Below are 17,358 nucleotides of genomic sequence, written 5' to 3' on the forward strand. Positions count from 1 at the left end.
ATGACGGAAAATAACGAGAAGGAGAATGAGCCACAGAACCGGGACTTACGGCGTTCACCCGGCACAGTTCCTGTCCAACACGAATCAAAGGTAAGACAGACAGCGCTAGGGAGCCGTCCGTTACGCATCTGCCACCAGCTTAGCGTTGTGCCTCTGAGTGGTGTGTCAAACAGCAAGCGCACCAGTGCCGAGGGTGCATTAGCGCGTCCACTGCTACAGTGCCCCATACAGACCCACGCTGGTACATTTAAATAATGTATCAACATATATAACCTCATCAGCACAATTTTGATTCAATTGTAAATGTATTTTTCCTTCGTAGACTGAAAGAGGCATTGGAACAACATACTTTCAAATTTTGTGTCGAAAGGGGCCAACAGGATCACCAGAAAATATACGTTTCAAAGTCTGCTTCAAAATAGACAGTAAACAAGAACACTTAAATATTGTGAATGAGTGAGCTTAAATATTTCGCGTATTTTGGTTCTGTGTGTTAGATTAATATTCTCATTGATACAGACGCGCAAGTAAAAACTTTTTGGACTGATGGACTGAAGTAACGTGTGCTGGAGATTCGGACAGGAGCTCTGTCCGACCCTTCATCTCAGGGCACGGTAGCAGCACTGTGACAATATATAGATGAATGAGAAAGTGTTGTTCGGGGATCCACATTATAGAAATCTAAAGTAGAAATCGCATGCCACCCAGAGCTAAGATTTGGCCACTGGAGCTAGTCGTAAAGCTGGTCATTTCAGATCTTTTGCGTGGGATTCGTATACCACTATGAACACTTCAGCTGTATGACTTATACCTCTGGTTAATGGAAGGGTATTGTAATTGTGGACTTAGTGATTTGCGTTAGACACTGTACATCTCTGTGCAACAGTATGGCATTTTTTAGAGACCTTCAGCCTTTCAGTAGGATAGGAGGAAAGTAAAGTGGCATGGTTTCAGTGTATAAGCACACTCTAAATCACACATGGAGGCTCAGTTCGGAGGGGAGTTTGAAATGTATGGTGTTTTATCAAAACACCCTCCAGCTTAATTTGGAATTGGATGCATGTTCATTTATTATTGGAACACAAGGTCCTTCCACTTTTACAAGGAGGAGTCTGCATTGCTAGATGCATTTTAACTGGCTACTTGCCTGTGACAACACGTCTTTTCCTCATTTTTTTGCACATCTAACCCAATTTAATGATTGTAACTTATGTAATGGTCGAAAAAGTGTGTGTGTGTGTGCGCGCACGCACATGTATATGTCTGAATCTGAATTGTGGTTTGTGTGTTTAACTGAGATACAGTGGGAATCAATAGGTAATAACCTATTAATGTCATTTTTTCTGTGCCCAGAGTGTGGCTAGGATGTGACTCTGGGGTGTATAAGACATGTGGACAGACCAAAATGGTTGTTGTTGGCTTGTTATTTTCAGTGTAAACTTGAAAGCTCATGAGTAAAGTCAAAGAAAACACTTTCTGAAGGTTAGACTCAGTGTCTTCAACACACAGCTATACCTTTAAACACAATCACAGATGAAAACAAACAAACAAACAAACAAAAAACAAACAAACTATTTCCTGCACAAACACATTCACCTGCATACACAGGTGCAGCCAGACACCGTAGTGTGGTAAAATGTTGTAAAGTGCACAATATTTGAAGTTCCTCATGCATTAATTCTGGGTCACCAATGGAGCTGTCCAAGGTACTTTTTACTTTCTTTTTCTGTTATGAATTGAGAATCTTTTTTGACATAACATGCTAGTTTGTCCAGTCCAGGAAATACTTTAAGAATATTTGTCTGTTCTGCTTCTAGCACAACAGACAGTTTATTTAAAATATGGGAGTTGGACTCTTGATGTTAACCTGGGAAATTTTGTCAGTGGCTTCTGAGCTCTTGGATCCTGATCATACCCATAGCACACATGCCACTTTCAGCTCCTTTCTCCGGCGTTACATATATTTCAAATGATGTTGAAATACCCTGTTTTACAAAAACAGTAAAATATATATTACACATAGTTATTATTTGAATCTCTTGCCACTTGCAAAAAAACTGCCTTTCTAAAACTGCGTATTAAGAAGTGCTACGTGAGTAAAAGCGAGAGAGAAAAAATCGTAGCGTTACTGTTGCCCATCCAAGCTTCTTTGTTTTGGTGACTTTGTCATGGCTTAAGTGGACCTGCAGGCGTAAAGCTTTTCAGGAGAACAAGGAGGGAAGAATGAAGAGACTTTCCAGCATCCTCTCCTCCTCTGGGCATGTGACATTTCATTTGCTTTCATTTCTTTTCAACCTCCCTTCCCATTTTCACACTCTTTTTCTTTGGGGGACAAAGTCTGTAATGCTGAGGAGCAGGAGGAGAGGACGAGATTACTGCTCCGGGGAGGGGGGTCATAGGCAGAGGTGTTCAGATAGCCTAGCAATGAGGTGTCTGTGTGATTCTGCTTGCGAGAGACAGAAAGAGGGAGAGAGAGAGAGAAACTGAAGTACACAAGGCTTATGTCATCTGTATTTAGTGCTTTTCTTCTCGTCAGAAGAGAATAGGATTTCTGCACATACATATATGTGCATATATCTCAGTGAGCAAATCCCACATATATAAGGTGCGTGCTTACACACACACACACACACACACACACAAACGCAGTCATACACACATATATACTGTATGTGTTCAACTTTTTCTGACCCTCTCCTCCTTCACCCTTCTGCTCTCATGCTTCTATCTGATTTGAATATATATTCTATGTATACTCTGTACATAAACGTGTGTGTGTGTGTGTGTGTGTGTGCTGAGCAATTGCTTTAGGCTGTTAGGTCGAAGGTGCATGCTTACACATGGACACACACACACACACGCACACTCACAATTACAAACACAGAGGTCTTTGCTCCTGCCAAGCCGAATGAACTTAAGGGATTCTGACCTTTAGTCAAACCACAGTCAACTCAAAGAACCGGTGGAGACCAAGACTAAGGGTGATTGAGTATGTGAGAGACAGAGAGAGAGGAGAGAGAGAGAGAGAGAAGAAAGAAGAGACAGAGACAGATCGGAGAAGTGAAGAGAGAGAAGGTGCAACATGGTACTTCAGCATCCTAGACCAATACTGAAAGTGAACATCTAAGAGTAGCACCTCGGGCCTTTATTACTGCCGAGCCACAAATGTGGTGGCTGACATTTATCAGACCCTCAGAGTGCTCCTGAGATTTCTCCTCAGAAAAGTCTAGAAACAAGATTTCCTGTTAAACTGTAGCAAACATTATTAACCTCAGTGATTTTTTGGGGGGTAACAGAATTTGTGTATTTTTGTCTCACCACATCAGTTTGTAAAATTATTTTTATAAATGTACGTTTTATTTTTGGAGAAAGTGAAATATTATCTTGTGTAATCATGTACAAAGTCAGTGACTTGTGATAACACATGCAGAACTTTTATATAAACACAAAAACATAATGAACATTAGGATTTTGCACAATATCTCCAAACGTACACTCACGAACACGCGCTCACTTCTTTGTTGTGTGAAGAGCTGAATTGTGTTTACAGTAAAATATCTCAGGTCTGTGTTCCAGGTAATTAAAATGAAAGGTGAATCAGCTGAAAGGACACGTATCCAGTTTATTATGGACTCTTCAATACCCTCTTACGCAGCACCATACATTTGTGTGTCTGGCTGATAACACATTTTGCCAAGGAATGTAGTATGTGAAAAATGACACTTTAATCATTAATTTATCTGCACATCTCCGAGACACTATTTTTAGACCTTGCATCTTCAAAGTAGCCAAGAACGAGGCTATGGCATCTGAGCCTTTCTTTCTCTCTCTCTCTCTCTCTCTCTCTTTCTCTCTCTCTCTCTCTCTCTCTCTCTCTCTCTTTCTTTCTCTCGCTCTCTCTCTTTCTCTCTCTCTCTCTCTCTCTCTCTCTCTCTTTCTTTCTCTCGCTTTCTTTCTTTCTCTCTCGCTGTCTCTTTCCTTTTCTCCATCTCTCCTTTAGTGTGCGCGTGTGCAAGTTTATGTGTGCTTGGGTCTGTGCACACGCTGTCTCTATCTGACTATAAGAGTTAAAGGGCATGGAAATTTTATGGTTTCAAAAGCAAGGGAAACAAAGCATGGGAGATATTTTCAGCTCATCCCATACTCTCTAATCGCTCTTTCTCTCTCTGCCTGTGTCTTTCAGCTCTCTCATTTTTCTCTTGATGCCTCTTACTCTGTCTCTTTCTCACACATATCTTTCTTTAGCTCTCTCATACTTATTATTCAGCTGTTCAAAGATTCCAAGACAGCTCAGACTTTGGTCGCTGTTATAATTATAACAGGGATCACCTTCCCCCCGACACACACGCACACACACACACAAACACACACATACAGTGAGAGAGAGAGAGAGAGTATTGTAGCATACCCTTGGGTGATGTGTCTGTCAAGGGTGATGAGAGTGTGAAACGAAAGAAAAGAGAAATGTTAGGAAAGTAGACTAACCAATCCATGATTCTGACTCCACACATACACCGACTGCAGATGTGTATATTATTCAAAACCTCAACACCTCAGAGATGTGTGGAAAGCTCACAGGGCTGAAGATGGTCCACTGATAGGACAGCAAGTAGTCACAATCTGTATATGTCACTGCTGTAGTCCAGACTTTTTTGCAGTGAACTAAGTGTGCTCTTTGTAGACACCAGTACTTCACTATACTCATTATTATCAGGAACATGTTATGACCCACACACTTCACACATTTTGTTGTCTGGTAGAAGTGTGTTCAGTTCAAAGAGAACATAAATTGCTTGTATGGGAAAATGAAAAACTAAAGAAAGAAATGCAAATACTTAACACTTGCATAATATCACGCCTCTTGAAAGCCGTGCTATGCTGATTGTATATACTTCTGAGTAGAAGGACATTAGAACTGTGCTGACATAATTGACATAGTTAATATGAATAAGACTGTACAGCTTATCAACACCGAATCAAAAAGCCAGTGCATTTAGTCTGAATGTACATGACAGAAGTAACCAAAGTAATACAGTGCAGTGCAGTGACAGCAGAGTGAGGTGTCTAGTCTTTTTTATATCTGTCAAATGAGTTACTCCTCCTGGACTAGAGAAGTACAAGAAATTAAAAAGGTTATATTTTAACTTAAAGACATCAACCATTTCAGGCTTATTTTTTCTGTTGCATATTTGTGTATTAATCTGTCTCAGCACTACGGTGATGATTCAGCTGCCAAGTGGGGACCGATGCTGCAGTGCTAAGATGTTAAATCCCCGTGAGTTTGACTCATAACACAGCCCTACTTCAGACAGCTTTGATTACTAAACAGTCGAGAACACATGCCAGCCATGACCTGTCTTCCTCTGCTTATGCAATGTGACAGTGAAGCTGCAGAAAAACTCATCCACCGTGGAATGTAGCTCAGAACGCTAGACCGTGTTACTCACGGTACGCAAGTAAACGCAGAGAGCAAAAGAGTCGTTACGACTGGTCTAATGAGGGAGGAATGTGTTTTTAAAATCAGTTTCACAAACACAGACAAACTGTTGTGTACTTAATCTATATAATAAAAAAAAAAAATTACAATATACGTTAAAATGTCATCATTTGCTGAAATAGATGAGGATGTTCTTTGTACTGTGACACCTTGATGAGAGTATGATGAGAAAAGAGTGACAGAGACATTTGACAGAATCAGGAAAAGAGAACAGCAAAAATTGGCCGAGGGACAGAAGGACAGTGGAAGCAGAGACATGGAAAAAAGACGGAGAAAGACAGAGGGGGTTTTTCATCACTCAGGTTAATTGGCATGTGGGAGAGACTGGGTATAAAAGTGCTGTGATATCTCTTTGGCAGTATTAACGCTGATTTTACGGAGATTGTGCTGAGACATAAAGAACGCAAGTGAGGGTTCACATATGGTCAACATTTTCTCATGTGGTGACAAAGACATAGTGTTTTTATTTTGAATTCACGCACAAGCACACGCACGCGCTAATACACACACACACACATACACACACACACACACACACACACACTGATACGCGGTGTAATATTATTGATCCGTGCTGCAGACAAATATAATGTCTTTTGCTACTGGGTTTTAAGACAAGATATTAGTTTTGTTTGTTCAGGTTTCTTATGTCATATCTTGATGCGTGTACTAAATGTCAAAATATAGACAACAGAAAAGAACAGGACATGCTGTCTGCTGAAATAATGTATTAGAAAAATAGCATGGACAATTTCAATTCTCTCTTTTTCTGCCTCTCACTTTCTCTGTCTCGCAATTTCTCTCCCCTTTCTGCAGCTACAGAAACTGAAGCGCTCTCTCTCCTTTAAGTCGGTTATGCGGAGCAAAAGCGTTGATAACTTCTTCCAGCGGACAAATAATGAACCCCGACCTCCTCCAGATCTTATTACTGAGCGACCTCCCCCTGTGCTGGAGCCCCCATCTCCTCCACCTTTTCAGGAGTGCCCTGTGACCTTTGACAGATCACCTTCATTGTCACCATCACTGAGCCCTAACCCATCATTGTCCTCCTATTCGCCGTCACTAAGCCCCTCCCTCTCACTCAACTCCAAAGCCATGCCCCAATCACAGACACGCCCACAGAAGACACATTTCTTCCAGGAATACGTGTTCCGCAGACCGACTGTCTGCCAACAGTGCAAACAAATGATTACAGGTAATTACACTGACCCTGAAGATACATACACACACACACACACACACACACACTTACTCTCTCACTCACTCACAGAAGTGGACATAAATATGTAAACTGTGTTGATAAATTATTACAATTTCACCCACACATACATGATTACATTTGATTGTTGGTGGCTGGAAAGCATATATATATTTATATATAATGTGAGGTCAGAAATGTATTAGTTACAAAATAAATAAAGGGAAACAGTTTATGGTTTCAATGACGTGTTACACAGTGTGTTTGTTTCCGTGTAGGTAACTCTAAACAGGGATTACGATGTAAAACTTGTAAGCTGGGGGCTCACCTGTGGTGTTCTTCAGAGCTGTCTCAGCAGGCCTGTTATGGCAAGGTCGGTCTAAACACACACGCGCACACCCACACACACACACACTCACATGCATACACAAACACACAAACTCAAACACAGACACACACACATACACACACGCCCACATACACACATACACACACACACGTGCATGAGGGTGCAAATCCAAGCCCTACCCCTCACCTTTATTTATGAGATTTACAATTTCAAAATTTAAATATTTTCATTCTTCTCAGAGCACAAAGCTCATTGTCTTGTTTGGTTTCGGCGGCCGATCAATAACGTTAACCAAAGAGTACTACAACTGAATCTGTACAATTTAAAAAAGAAACACACACATGAAAAATAATCTTGGTCGATCAATTATAGCCCTCAAATAGACAGTGCTAAAAAGTGGCGAACATTCCATTTAACACAGCTGTCACTAAAACCATCATCACCCCGACTGCCTGGTAGCTCATCTAAACTAGGGTCCTGCAGATTTGTGTGTGTCCATCAAAAGCCGCTATTGAATTTATGGATTTGTTCCCTGACGGAGCGAGTACTTTCAGCATCAGCAGACAGAAAATGTTGAAGTTGTGATGTGTTTGTGAGTCAGCTTAGACATGGGTCCTCCAAGGCTGAACAGGGGCTTTTATAATCGTCTTATATTTTGCAAAGTAGGTCATCAAGGTTGACTGCATTTAACTACTGAGTTGAGATGGCGTGAAAAAGGAGAAGCAACATTGCTTAAGGAATATTTTGAGCGAAAGAGAGAGTGTGTGTGTGTATGTGTGTGTGTGTGTGTATGTGTGTGTGTGTGTATGAAAGGCTCAAATGAGGAAAGCAAATTAAGCATGGTACAGAAAGAGTGAGAGCATATGAGAGATGTAGGGAGAGAGGGTGAAAGAAATGAATCATACAATCTTAAGACAGAGCAAGAGAGAGAGAGAGAGAGAGAGAGGAGGGGATGAAATTGTCTGGGATAAGATTCTGTAAAAGCAATACAAGACAAGATCCATCCTGTGCAGTAAGACTGATCATTTTACTTAGTACTCAGCTTCTTCTTGTTCTCTCTCTCTCTCTCTCTCTCTCTCTCCTTCTCACTTTCCCTTTACTTCACCTCCAGCAACCGACATTGTTTCCTACCTTAAAGTCAGTTGGCGAATCAATATCTCCCGTGAGCAGGGACTATACCTAATACAGTGTGAAATTCAGGGTGTTTGTGCAAACACAAGGGAACGGCAGCATTGCAGGGTCATTTGCCCAGTGGCTGTCTTCAAAGCAGGGATGTACTAAAGTGTGTTGACATACAGAAGAGTCCGTTAACAGGCAGATTTCAGTATAGAAAGCACATTCTCAATTAGCAAGAGTTTTGATAAGTTCTTCCTCCTTTTGTTATAATTAATTGTGGCTTTCAGTCTGAAATTCTATGTGAAACAATGTCTATGTTTAGGTACAGTGCTCATCAGTGGCGGTTGAGTAGAATGATAAGATGAAGAAGAGGGGATATTGTGCTCGTATCTGCAGTCCTAAAACTTTAGACTTTTGCCTCTAACAAGTATTACCAGATGCCAGTTTTCAGAGGAACACACATTGCTCATTTGAGTGTAGGTGTAACACTGTGCTTCTGAAAGAAGGAGAAACTACCATTGTCACAGGCCCATCAAAAACTCACCTAATTCTGTCTGTTGCTGAGCTAAAGGTTTTAGGTGCTAGTCATCTTGTGAGGCAGTGTCTTTCTCTCTCTCTCTCTCTCTCTCTCTCTCTCTCTCTCTGTGGTGTGATATGCGAGACCGAAGCTGGGCTGAGGTAATGAGCAGTGAAATTACTCCGATAACTCAGCGCAGATGCTGTGCCTGGCAAGCTCCTGTCTCAGCGCGGGAAATGGAAAGCCTTTTATTTATCGACTGCTCTCCACAGCTGCCGGCGAGATGTGGCCGTAGCGATCCGATGAAAAGTGCTGCAATTACGCCAAGCCCTTTCACAACGTGATTAGTTTAAGGATGAGATAAATGAGACCCTACTGCAGAAGAATAGAGTCCGACAAAGCCTTGCCACCTGTCAGCAGGGCTTCTTTAAATAGTGCTGTTCCTGCTTCTTCCCCAAATTATTATTGTGCCTGTTGTCAGCTTGGCTACCTGTCTCCTTCTGCAAATTCTGCATCACTAACTCCATTTCTCTCGGTGTGAGTCTGAATCTGTCCCGAATAACCTCAGTTCATTTAACGACCTATAAAAACGCTCTCATTTATGTATTTATCGTTATGTAGTTACTCTATGGGTAACATCATAATTCATATTCATAACAGTGTAATAGATACATTGTAATTACTATGTAATAGGTTATGAGACTGGTCATGCTTGTAATATCTTTTTTCAGCAGTTCAAGTGGACCACAGCCTTACGCAATAACTCTTATAGTTCTCTTCATTCAACATCCCCTCTCCATACAGAAATACTCCGGCAGGCAGGTGTGGTCCTTTTAGTAGATGAGCAAAGAGAATTTCCTGATTCTGCTTGGATAGCAGTACTCAGTCAGTCTCTGCTAAGATGCACTGACTGCCTTAGGAAATACATAAAGAAACCTTCACTATATCCATTAGGATGTACCTGAATCTGAATACATTATTCGGGAAAGCACAAATAATGAGATGGAAACAGATATTTCTTCTACCCAAAGTTGCTCGTTATTTTTCAGGGAAAAAAACCATGACTGACATGTCAGCCGTTTCTTTAAACTAATTCATATCATTGTGGATGGCCACAAGATAAAAATGCCCGTTCTTTTTGCAACAGAGGCCTTTGATTCCACTAACTAGTCATTTCCTTTACTACACATTATTGAAAAGTGATCGCCATTCTGTAGTTGCCAAGTCAGGTGCAGGAGCTAGCGAGACAAAAGCCTGGTGTAGCCCTGGTTTACCTCTGCAACCTGTAGTTTTTAGCTGTATGTGTTAATTTCCTCCATTAAAAAAAACCCGGTCGAAAGTCTTTTCATTTACTACTCATTACTGAAAAGTGATTGTTATATTCTGTAGTCACCCCCACCGAGTCAGTGCAAATTACTGTTGTAAAATAATAGTTTATGCTTCCCTAGAAACCTGCAGAACACCTCAAGAATCGCAAACGCAGCACCATTGGAATTTAAGATTATTCCCTTCTACTGAAGAATATTTTTCTATATATCTTTACTGTAAATTGTTTTGCATTTCCAATACAAAAGAGAATGTTCTGATTTTATTTTTTCAGTTTCTGATTGTTCAGTGTCCCCCAGTTAAAGGAGGGGGGTGTTCAGACAGTTCATAAAACTTAGTTTAGTTAAAAAGAAAAAGAAAAGAGAGAGATGAAAAGTATAGTATGAGGATGTGGAAATATATTTCATAATTAATTATATACCAATATTAAATCTATGTGATGCTGTGAAGGCACAAAAAATTGCATTGTCAATGAATATTAGGTTAGAAAATACAACATTTACCCAATTTAACGTGACTTCCTGTATAAACCACGCCCACTTCCGGCCTACTGTGCAAATACAGATACAGAGACAGATCATTTTGTTGGTTGAAAAGATACAGATACAGATAATGACGTCTCTGTACACCTCTAATCTCCATACATAACACAAACACACACACACACACACACACACACACACACACAAAGCCACTTCTCATCTTATAACTCAGATAATACTGACACAGAAAGTCAGATCTGTTTATGAATTCCACACTCCTTTTGCTCCTCTGACATTTCACCTCTACCTCCTCTCCCCCCTCTGTCCTCTCTGTCTTGTGTTCTTTCTCTGTCTACCTCTTTCTCCATCTGTCTATCTTATCTTGACAGTCGGGTGCTTTCAAACGGAACTTCAGCTCTCCTTTGCTCACTAATGACCTTTTGGGGGTCGTTAAGGAGGCACCGCCCTCACAAGGTAAGCATTCTGCCCTTCTTTCCCTGCAAAACACGCCAGTTTTCCTGATTTTTTTCACATTTTCTTTTACTTTAACCTTTTCCCTCCATTTTTGTGCTGATATTCCCAGAATTATCTTACACTGAAAAGAAATTTCCCAGGGGTGAATTCCAATCCATAATTGCTGTCACCGCTTTCTGACTTTCCCCTCAAAGTTACCTGTCATCGATGTTTCTGGTTCCCAGAACATTCTAGATATAAGCAGACTCACTCATACTCAGTGAAGAACACCTCAGGGGCTTACTCAGGAAAGCCTTTTTGAACACACACATGCATGTATGCACACACAGACACACACACACACACACATGCGCGCGCGCGCACAGAAACACACACACACGCACGCACACACAGTAACACACACCTCCATCCTCTCTCTCTCTTATTACAGTCTACCTGCTTCTCTTTTCTCATCAATAGATGAAACTCTCTCCCTCTCTCTATGCATGCATGTGTGTGCAGCTGCACATGGATGCATGTTTAAACTTCATTGTTGAGATTTACTTTTTAAATTCATTCCAAATTTCTCTGTCTTTTATAATCTCTCCCTTTCATTCTGCGTGTGCGTGTGTGTGCGTGCATGTGTGTGTTTGTGTGTGTTTGTCCTTCTGTCTGTAGAGCAGGGGAAAGGGACCGTCGACCCTGTGTACGAGGCTCTGCGTTATGGGACTTCTCTTGCCCAGATGAGTCGCTCAAGCTTTGGCAGCATCTCTGAGTCGCCCTGTCACCATGTAATGACACTATTACAGCTGCCCTCTCAGATGTTTTGGCGTAATCACTGCAAACCTTATCAATATGTCAGCGCCAAGCTCTCTTCTACTCTTCTTCACTTTCTCCATCTCTGTTTTTTTCTTTTTTTTTTCTGTGTAGAGTGGTAATTTGGTTGAGGAGCGCTTGCCTATTGCCGAAGAAGATTCTGTTCCTAATTCAGATGGAGAGAAAGGTGAGAAAAATGTATGTGTGTATATGTATACTGTATATATACATATATATGTATACACACACACACACACACGTATCTGTCTGAGTGTATCTATATGTTCTGATATATGTTTTCAGTGCCACTCTCTCTCTCTCTCTCTCTCTCTCTGTCCTGCAGGTGTCTCTACTGCTGACAGTGAGAAGGCCGATTGTGAAGACAGGGTCAGTCTTAAGGTGCATGATGAGAGGTTACATATTCTGAAATTCATGCTCTCTGATCATCCACACCGCCCCCCAGCTATCTCTCTGCCCCATTCACCCAACTCTATACTGAATAATCTTCTTCACTTTCTCATTTTGACCTTTTCCTTTGCTTTACCTCTGTGTGTCTTCCTCTAATTCAGTCTTCCTACCGTTTGCACCTCAATAGTCACATTCAGAGTTATCATTACTGTAACTGTTACTCTTGTTGCTGTGTTAAAATCAAAAGCTGGTCAAGCCCTGTCCTTAAGGAGTGGTGTTCTCTTATCTCTTTGGCTCTGTGTGTCTCCAGGCCCCTAAACGCATAGAGGTTCACTCCATTCACACATATGTGGCTCTGTACAAGTTCCTCCCTCAGGAGAAAAATGACCTGGAGCTACAGTGAGTGATGCTGTCCTGTTGCTTTCCAGTTGCATCAGTGTGTGTGTGTGTGTGTGTGTGTGTGTATGTGTGTGTGTGTGTGTGTGTGTGCGCGTGCACGCGTGTGTGTATGTGTGTATGTGTGTGTGTGCGCGCACGCGCGCGCGCGCGTGTGTGTGTGTGTGTGCATGTGCATGTATTTATTGTGTTGACACAGTGACAAGCGGGGAATAATAATTCATCTACTAGTACAGGTAAATTTGTTTCTGTCTCAGAGTGAGACTCTGCTGCAGAGAAAAACATCTGATGAGGAGGCAAAAATTGACACCACACTGCGGTCCCAAAGGACTGAGTCCTGCAGTTTTTGTGAAGTGTCTGTATTTCAAGAGCAAGCCAATGTCACCACCTCCCTACACTGTAGTCTAGCACTCAAAGAACCAAGGTCCTTGGAAGTATAATTAAAACCTTGGCTGCGAGTGTCCTTAAAGCAGTGTACTGGTATCACACTGGCATATCTCTGTCGCTCCATTTCTCAGGACAACCATTTATAGCAAAACCTCAGCAGGTGAGACATTTAAGAGGATTTTTAATGTCAATATATAATGTAGTGAATGTCATACATATATAATGTTGTATAAGTTTTTAGTGCAGGTGTGCTAAAGACTTAAAGGAAAAGGCATGAGTCTAAGAACAGGGTCTTTTTATAACGTGAGAAAGAGATGGAGAATTGAAGAAATGGAAAGTCACATGGGCAGTGCTGCAGAGGGACAAAGGACATGTGCACAAGACAAAGAAAAAGAAAAGAAAAAAGGGTGACGTAGGCAGAGAGAGAGAGAGAGAGAGAGAGAGAGAGAGAGACAGACAATGTGTTATGATGTTGCAAAATCTTCCCCGTCACCATCTGGTGTGGTAGTGGGGGGTAGTGAGGCATCTTACACTAGCATGCTGTGAGCTCCACATGTTGGCTCAAGACAAGCAGCTGCACCATTGACTTACCTTAGCACAACCAAGCACAGTACTACACAGCACACAGTGACAGAGCATAGTACAACACAACACTGTATCACTGAATCATGCAAAACAGCACGGAGGACAACACAATTCAATATCACATATTAAACAAAACAGTTTGATATAGCACCGCATGACACAGAATAACACAGCACAATACATTACATCGCGCCTCTGCTGACCACAGCTTAAAACAAAACAAAAAAAAAAATACAGTATAGCACAGAACACACAACTAGAGTCTAGTCCTGACTTTGTCTACGTGTTGTCAAGGGGATCGTGTACAGCAATGTAATAAAGGGAGTAGTAATAAAAAAGAGTTTGTTGTAAAAAAGGTAACAATAATTCACTTATAGAGCTTTGTTTTGAAGATAATGCAACACAACATATAGAAATGGAAAATAGCATAGCACGTAGCCTGGCAGAATGTAAGACTACTGACAGTTAAAATGGTAGAACTTGATACATATGACCTATGACCTAGCATCTAGTGTAACCCTCTCACAACCCTCTTACTTTAATGCACTGTAATTTCAAATAGTAAAAAAACAAAAAAAAAAAACAGACAAAAGACTTAATTTCCAGAAAGAAAGAAGATCATGGTTGTATAACAGAATCTGTTTGAATTAAGGGGCAAGAGAACATATATACTTTTCTTTCAATTATTTACACGCGTAAGCTTGACTGGTTTTCCTGTAGTCTCTGGTGAGAGGCTAGAGGCCTTTTGGGTTCTATGGTGCTTTCCATTTTCTATTTTCAGAATAATTCTATTTCGTTCAGGGTACACTCTAAAGACTCTAGGGAGTTTGTTTCTATTTTTCCACAAATTGTTTTTTTTTCCTCATATTTTGGGCATTCTGCTAAAAATGATAAAGCATAGCATCCACAGGCCCCAAAAAATCTAGAGAGCAGCACAGTCTTTGCTCCCTGACCACAAAAGGCTGCCTTTGATTTCTCCCATCTATGGCTAAGCTCTGCTCACTCAATCAGACACTGTGTGTGTTTTTTTTCCCCCAAACTTTGAATCATTAGTGTAGATGCTGGCTGAATGTATTGTCAAAGATAACATTCAAGTTCATTTTACGGTTATTAGTAAATGAAATGTGCCTCTTTCTTAATTTAATTATGTTTAATTTTGTGGATTAGTGTGTAACTGACCTGAGGGTGTCTAATATTTATGATATTAGTTGGGGGTGGGTCATTGACTTTAAGGAAGAGATGGCTTAAATGACTTTTATAATAGCATGAGGAGGGATTTCTTAAATGAAGGCGTTTGAAATGTTTAATGATGCTTTTATATTTATCGCTAGAGGATATTGATCTAATTTTGCCCTGCCTGCATTTTGTTTACAGCAAGACTGATCGTGTTATTGAACAGTCTCTCTCTCTCTTTCTGTCTCTCTCTCTCTCTCTCTCTCTCTCTCTCTCAGGCCTGGAGATCGTGTACAAGTAACAGATGATTCAAATGAGGACTGGTGGAAGGTGAGTCTCACATGGACCTAAAATGAACCTTCAGCTCCATTCAGTTTCCATTCAGACAACTGTTGCCTATCTTAACCAGTGCGGAGGACAATAGAGCATTGGCAGTTAACTTAATCACTGGCTTACTTGCTCAAACACTTGCTCCCTTACTGTCCTACTCTTTCACTCAGTCACAATGAGAAGGCAAGAGGCAGGTGGAGCCAGACCCATTTTTCACCTCCAGTCACTCAAGCAAAAGCACTTGCAGTGTCTATTCATAGAGGACTGTTTGACAATGGGAGTGTGTAATGGCTTTGGTACAGCACTTTGACTGGGAAACAGCATTTAATGAAAAATTAATGAGCTTTCCTTTCCCCTAATGGAAAGGGAGGTCTGAATGAATGCACGCTGAAATGTCAGCTCAACCTGGAATAAACAGATGCATAGCAACGTACTTAAAGACTGTCCCTTAGATACATGCGCATATAATACAAAGTCACTCTCTCTCTTTCTCTTTCTCCCTTTCTTTCTCTCAACAAACACAAAGGTGTTTTAAAGACACTTTTTCATGCTCTCTCATGCTGATGAGTTCCTGAAAGTATGAGTGAGGTGTACGAAGCTTTGTCATTTCAATGAGTATTTTGTTGAAGTAAAAATACAAAATAAGTATGTGTTCGTGGAGACTTGCTGTAGTGTCATACCAACCTCATAAATATTTCATGAAAACATTAACTTTTGTTGCACTTTGTTATGTATTCATGAGTGGACACAGACAAGAGTAGTTGTACCACAGTATGGTCACACGTGACACTTATCACGTCTCCTCACCTTTTCTGACAGGGACTGGAATGTTATTTTAAGATGGATGACTACAACTTATTTAACATTTGTTGATTTTGCTTAATTTTACTGACAGATTGACAGCTTCTAGTCTCCTGACACAAACTGTCACAAACTCTTGCAAAATCACCCTTTTATGCAGTCTTATGAAAGCATGGAGTGAGTCACAACAGGGGGGGAAAAGTAGGTGCTCAAGAGGAACTCCTTTGCACAGAGATTTTGAGGATTGGTTACCAAGGTAACCAACCTGCCATCCTGTATGTGTGTGTGTGTGTGTGTGTGCTCATGTCTGTCTTTGTATTTGTATGTGTGTGCATTTTTATGTTTGTGCAGGGTAAGAGTCGAGATAAAGTCGGCTTCTTTCCAGCTAACTTTGTGCAGAGGGTTCGTCCAGGCGAAAGAGTATGGAGGGTCCTGCAAGGTTACCAAGGCAACCGTGAGAAAGGTCAGATGACCGTGAAGGAGTCCCAGGTATGCTGACGCATGCAGCACAAATTTACTAGCGCCACCCACACTGACTCAAACAGGCTCACCTACAAAAAACTTTCTATCTATAGAGTTGGATTTCAGCTTACGTCAGTCGTGGGTGCTTTGTGTCAACCTCTGACGTTGTCTCTCTCATTTCTCTGTCTCTCCGTCACTCTGCAGATCTGTGTTGGTAAGAGCGAGGAGATTGATGGCTTCCTGAAATTGAGCAGCGGTAAGAAGCGAGGCCTGGTTCCATCGAAATACTTGGAGGAGATATAAGTTTCTAACCCAAGTATCCTCACCCTACCTGAAATGAAGAACACAATGGGTTTTTTTTTTTAAAAAATAGCATCCCTTGATCACTGAACACAGCACCTCTCCACCTCTCACTTTCACGGCAGGGACTAACCAAATTCACACACGCGCGCACGCACGCACATACACACACGCACACACACGCACACACACACACATACAAATTATATATACATGGAGAGACTGTACAAGAGAAGAAAGCAGATCATAAGGATTGCGTATGTCTTACTTTCTGCGTCACACACTCGCACACAGTCTTCAGGACGCCTTACGCTGGCTAAACCTGGCTGACCTCTGAACTCTCACAGCTACAACCAATGGAACAGCAGGACCTCTGATGGACTGAAGAGGTTCTGTCAAGTGCTCCTCAGCAGTTTTACATATGATTTGAACCGTAGAAGAACTTACTGTAGCAACAACAGACACTGCATACTACATGTTCTGCCTTCGTTTCTCTTTGTAGTAGGACACTGTTACGTGTGTTATGACATTTGGTTATAGCTTCCTCTCCATTAAGATGAGAAAGGAACAAATAGAAGATAATAATGGGAAACTAAACATTTTTGTCTTGCGTTTGCTGAGCTTTGCTCCACTGCAGGATGCCTCAGCCTGTAGAAGAATTATTGTGCGGCAGAAAAGACAGGCACTGGAACTTCTGTTGTCATGACTTGGTAGTGAGTGAGACATAGAAAGTAATGAAATGTCGTCTTGTGTGTGCTGAAT

The 17,358-nt window shown here is 41.2% G+C and overlaps 1 protein-coding gene across 1 annotated transcript; it reads left to right on the forward strand.

Moving 5' to 3' along the window:
• LOC115812536 (SH3 and cysteine-rich domain-containing protein 2-like) lies at window positions 1-16,599 on the forward strand. Its single transcript, XM_030775014.1, has 11 exons — window positions 1-90; window positions 6,314-6,692; window positions 6,974-7,068; window positions 10,875-10,959; window positions 11,617-11,729; window positions 11,869-11,941; window positions 12,098-12,153; window positions 12,473-12,561; window positions 14,982-15,033; window positions 16,186-16,323; window positions 16,501-16,599. Exons 1-11 carry the CDS (start codon window positions 1-3, stop codon window positions 16,597-16,599), a joined length of 1,269 nt encoding a protein of 422 aa, XP_030630874.1.
• Window positions 16,600-17,358: the final 759 nt, after the last annotated feature.

The sequence above is a fragment of the Chanos chanos genome, chromosome 5 (assembly GCF_902362185.1).
Source record: "Chanos chanos chromosome 5, fChaCha1.1, whole genome shotgun sequence".
NCBI classification, from domain to species: domain Eukaryota; kingdom Metazoa; phylum Chordata; class Actinopteri; order Gonorynchiformes; family Chanidae; genus Chanos; species Chanos chanos.

Bases quoted from the DNA above. Each gene is read 5' to 3' on its own strand.
- LOC115812536 (XM_030775014.1), top strand. From the start codon at position 1: ATGACGGAAAATAACGAGAAGGAGAATGAGCCACAGAACCGGGACTTA. The intron at 12,562-14,981 runs GTGAGTGATGCT...TCTCTCTCTCAG, and splicing joins AAAAATGACCTGGAGCTACA to GCCTGGAGATCGTGTACAAG. The intron at 16,324-16,500 runs GTATGCTGACGC...GTCACTCTGCAG, and splicing joins TGACCGTGAAGGAGTCCCAG to ATCTGTGTTGGTAAGAGCGA.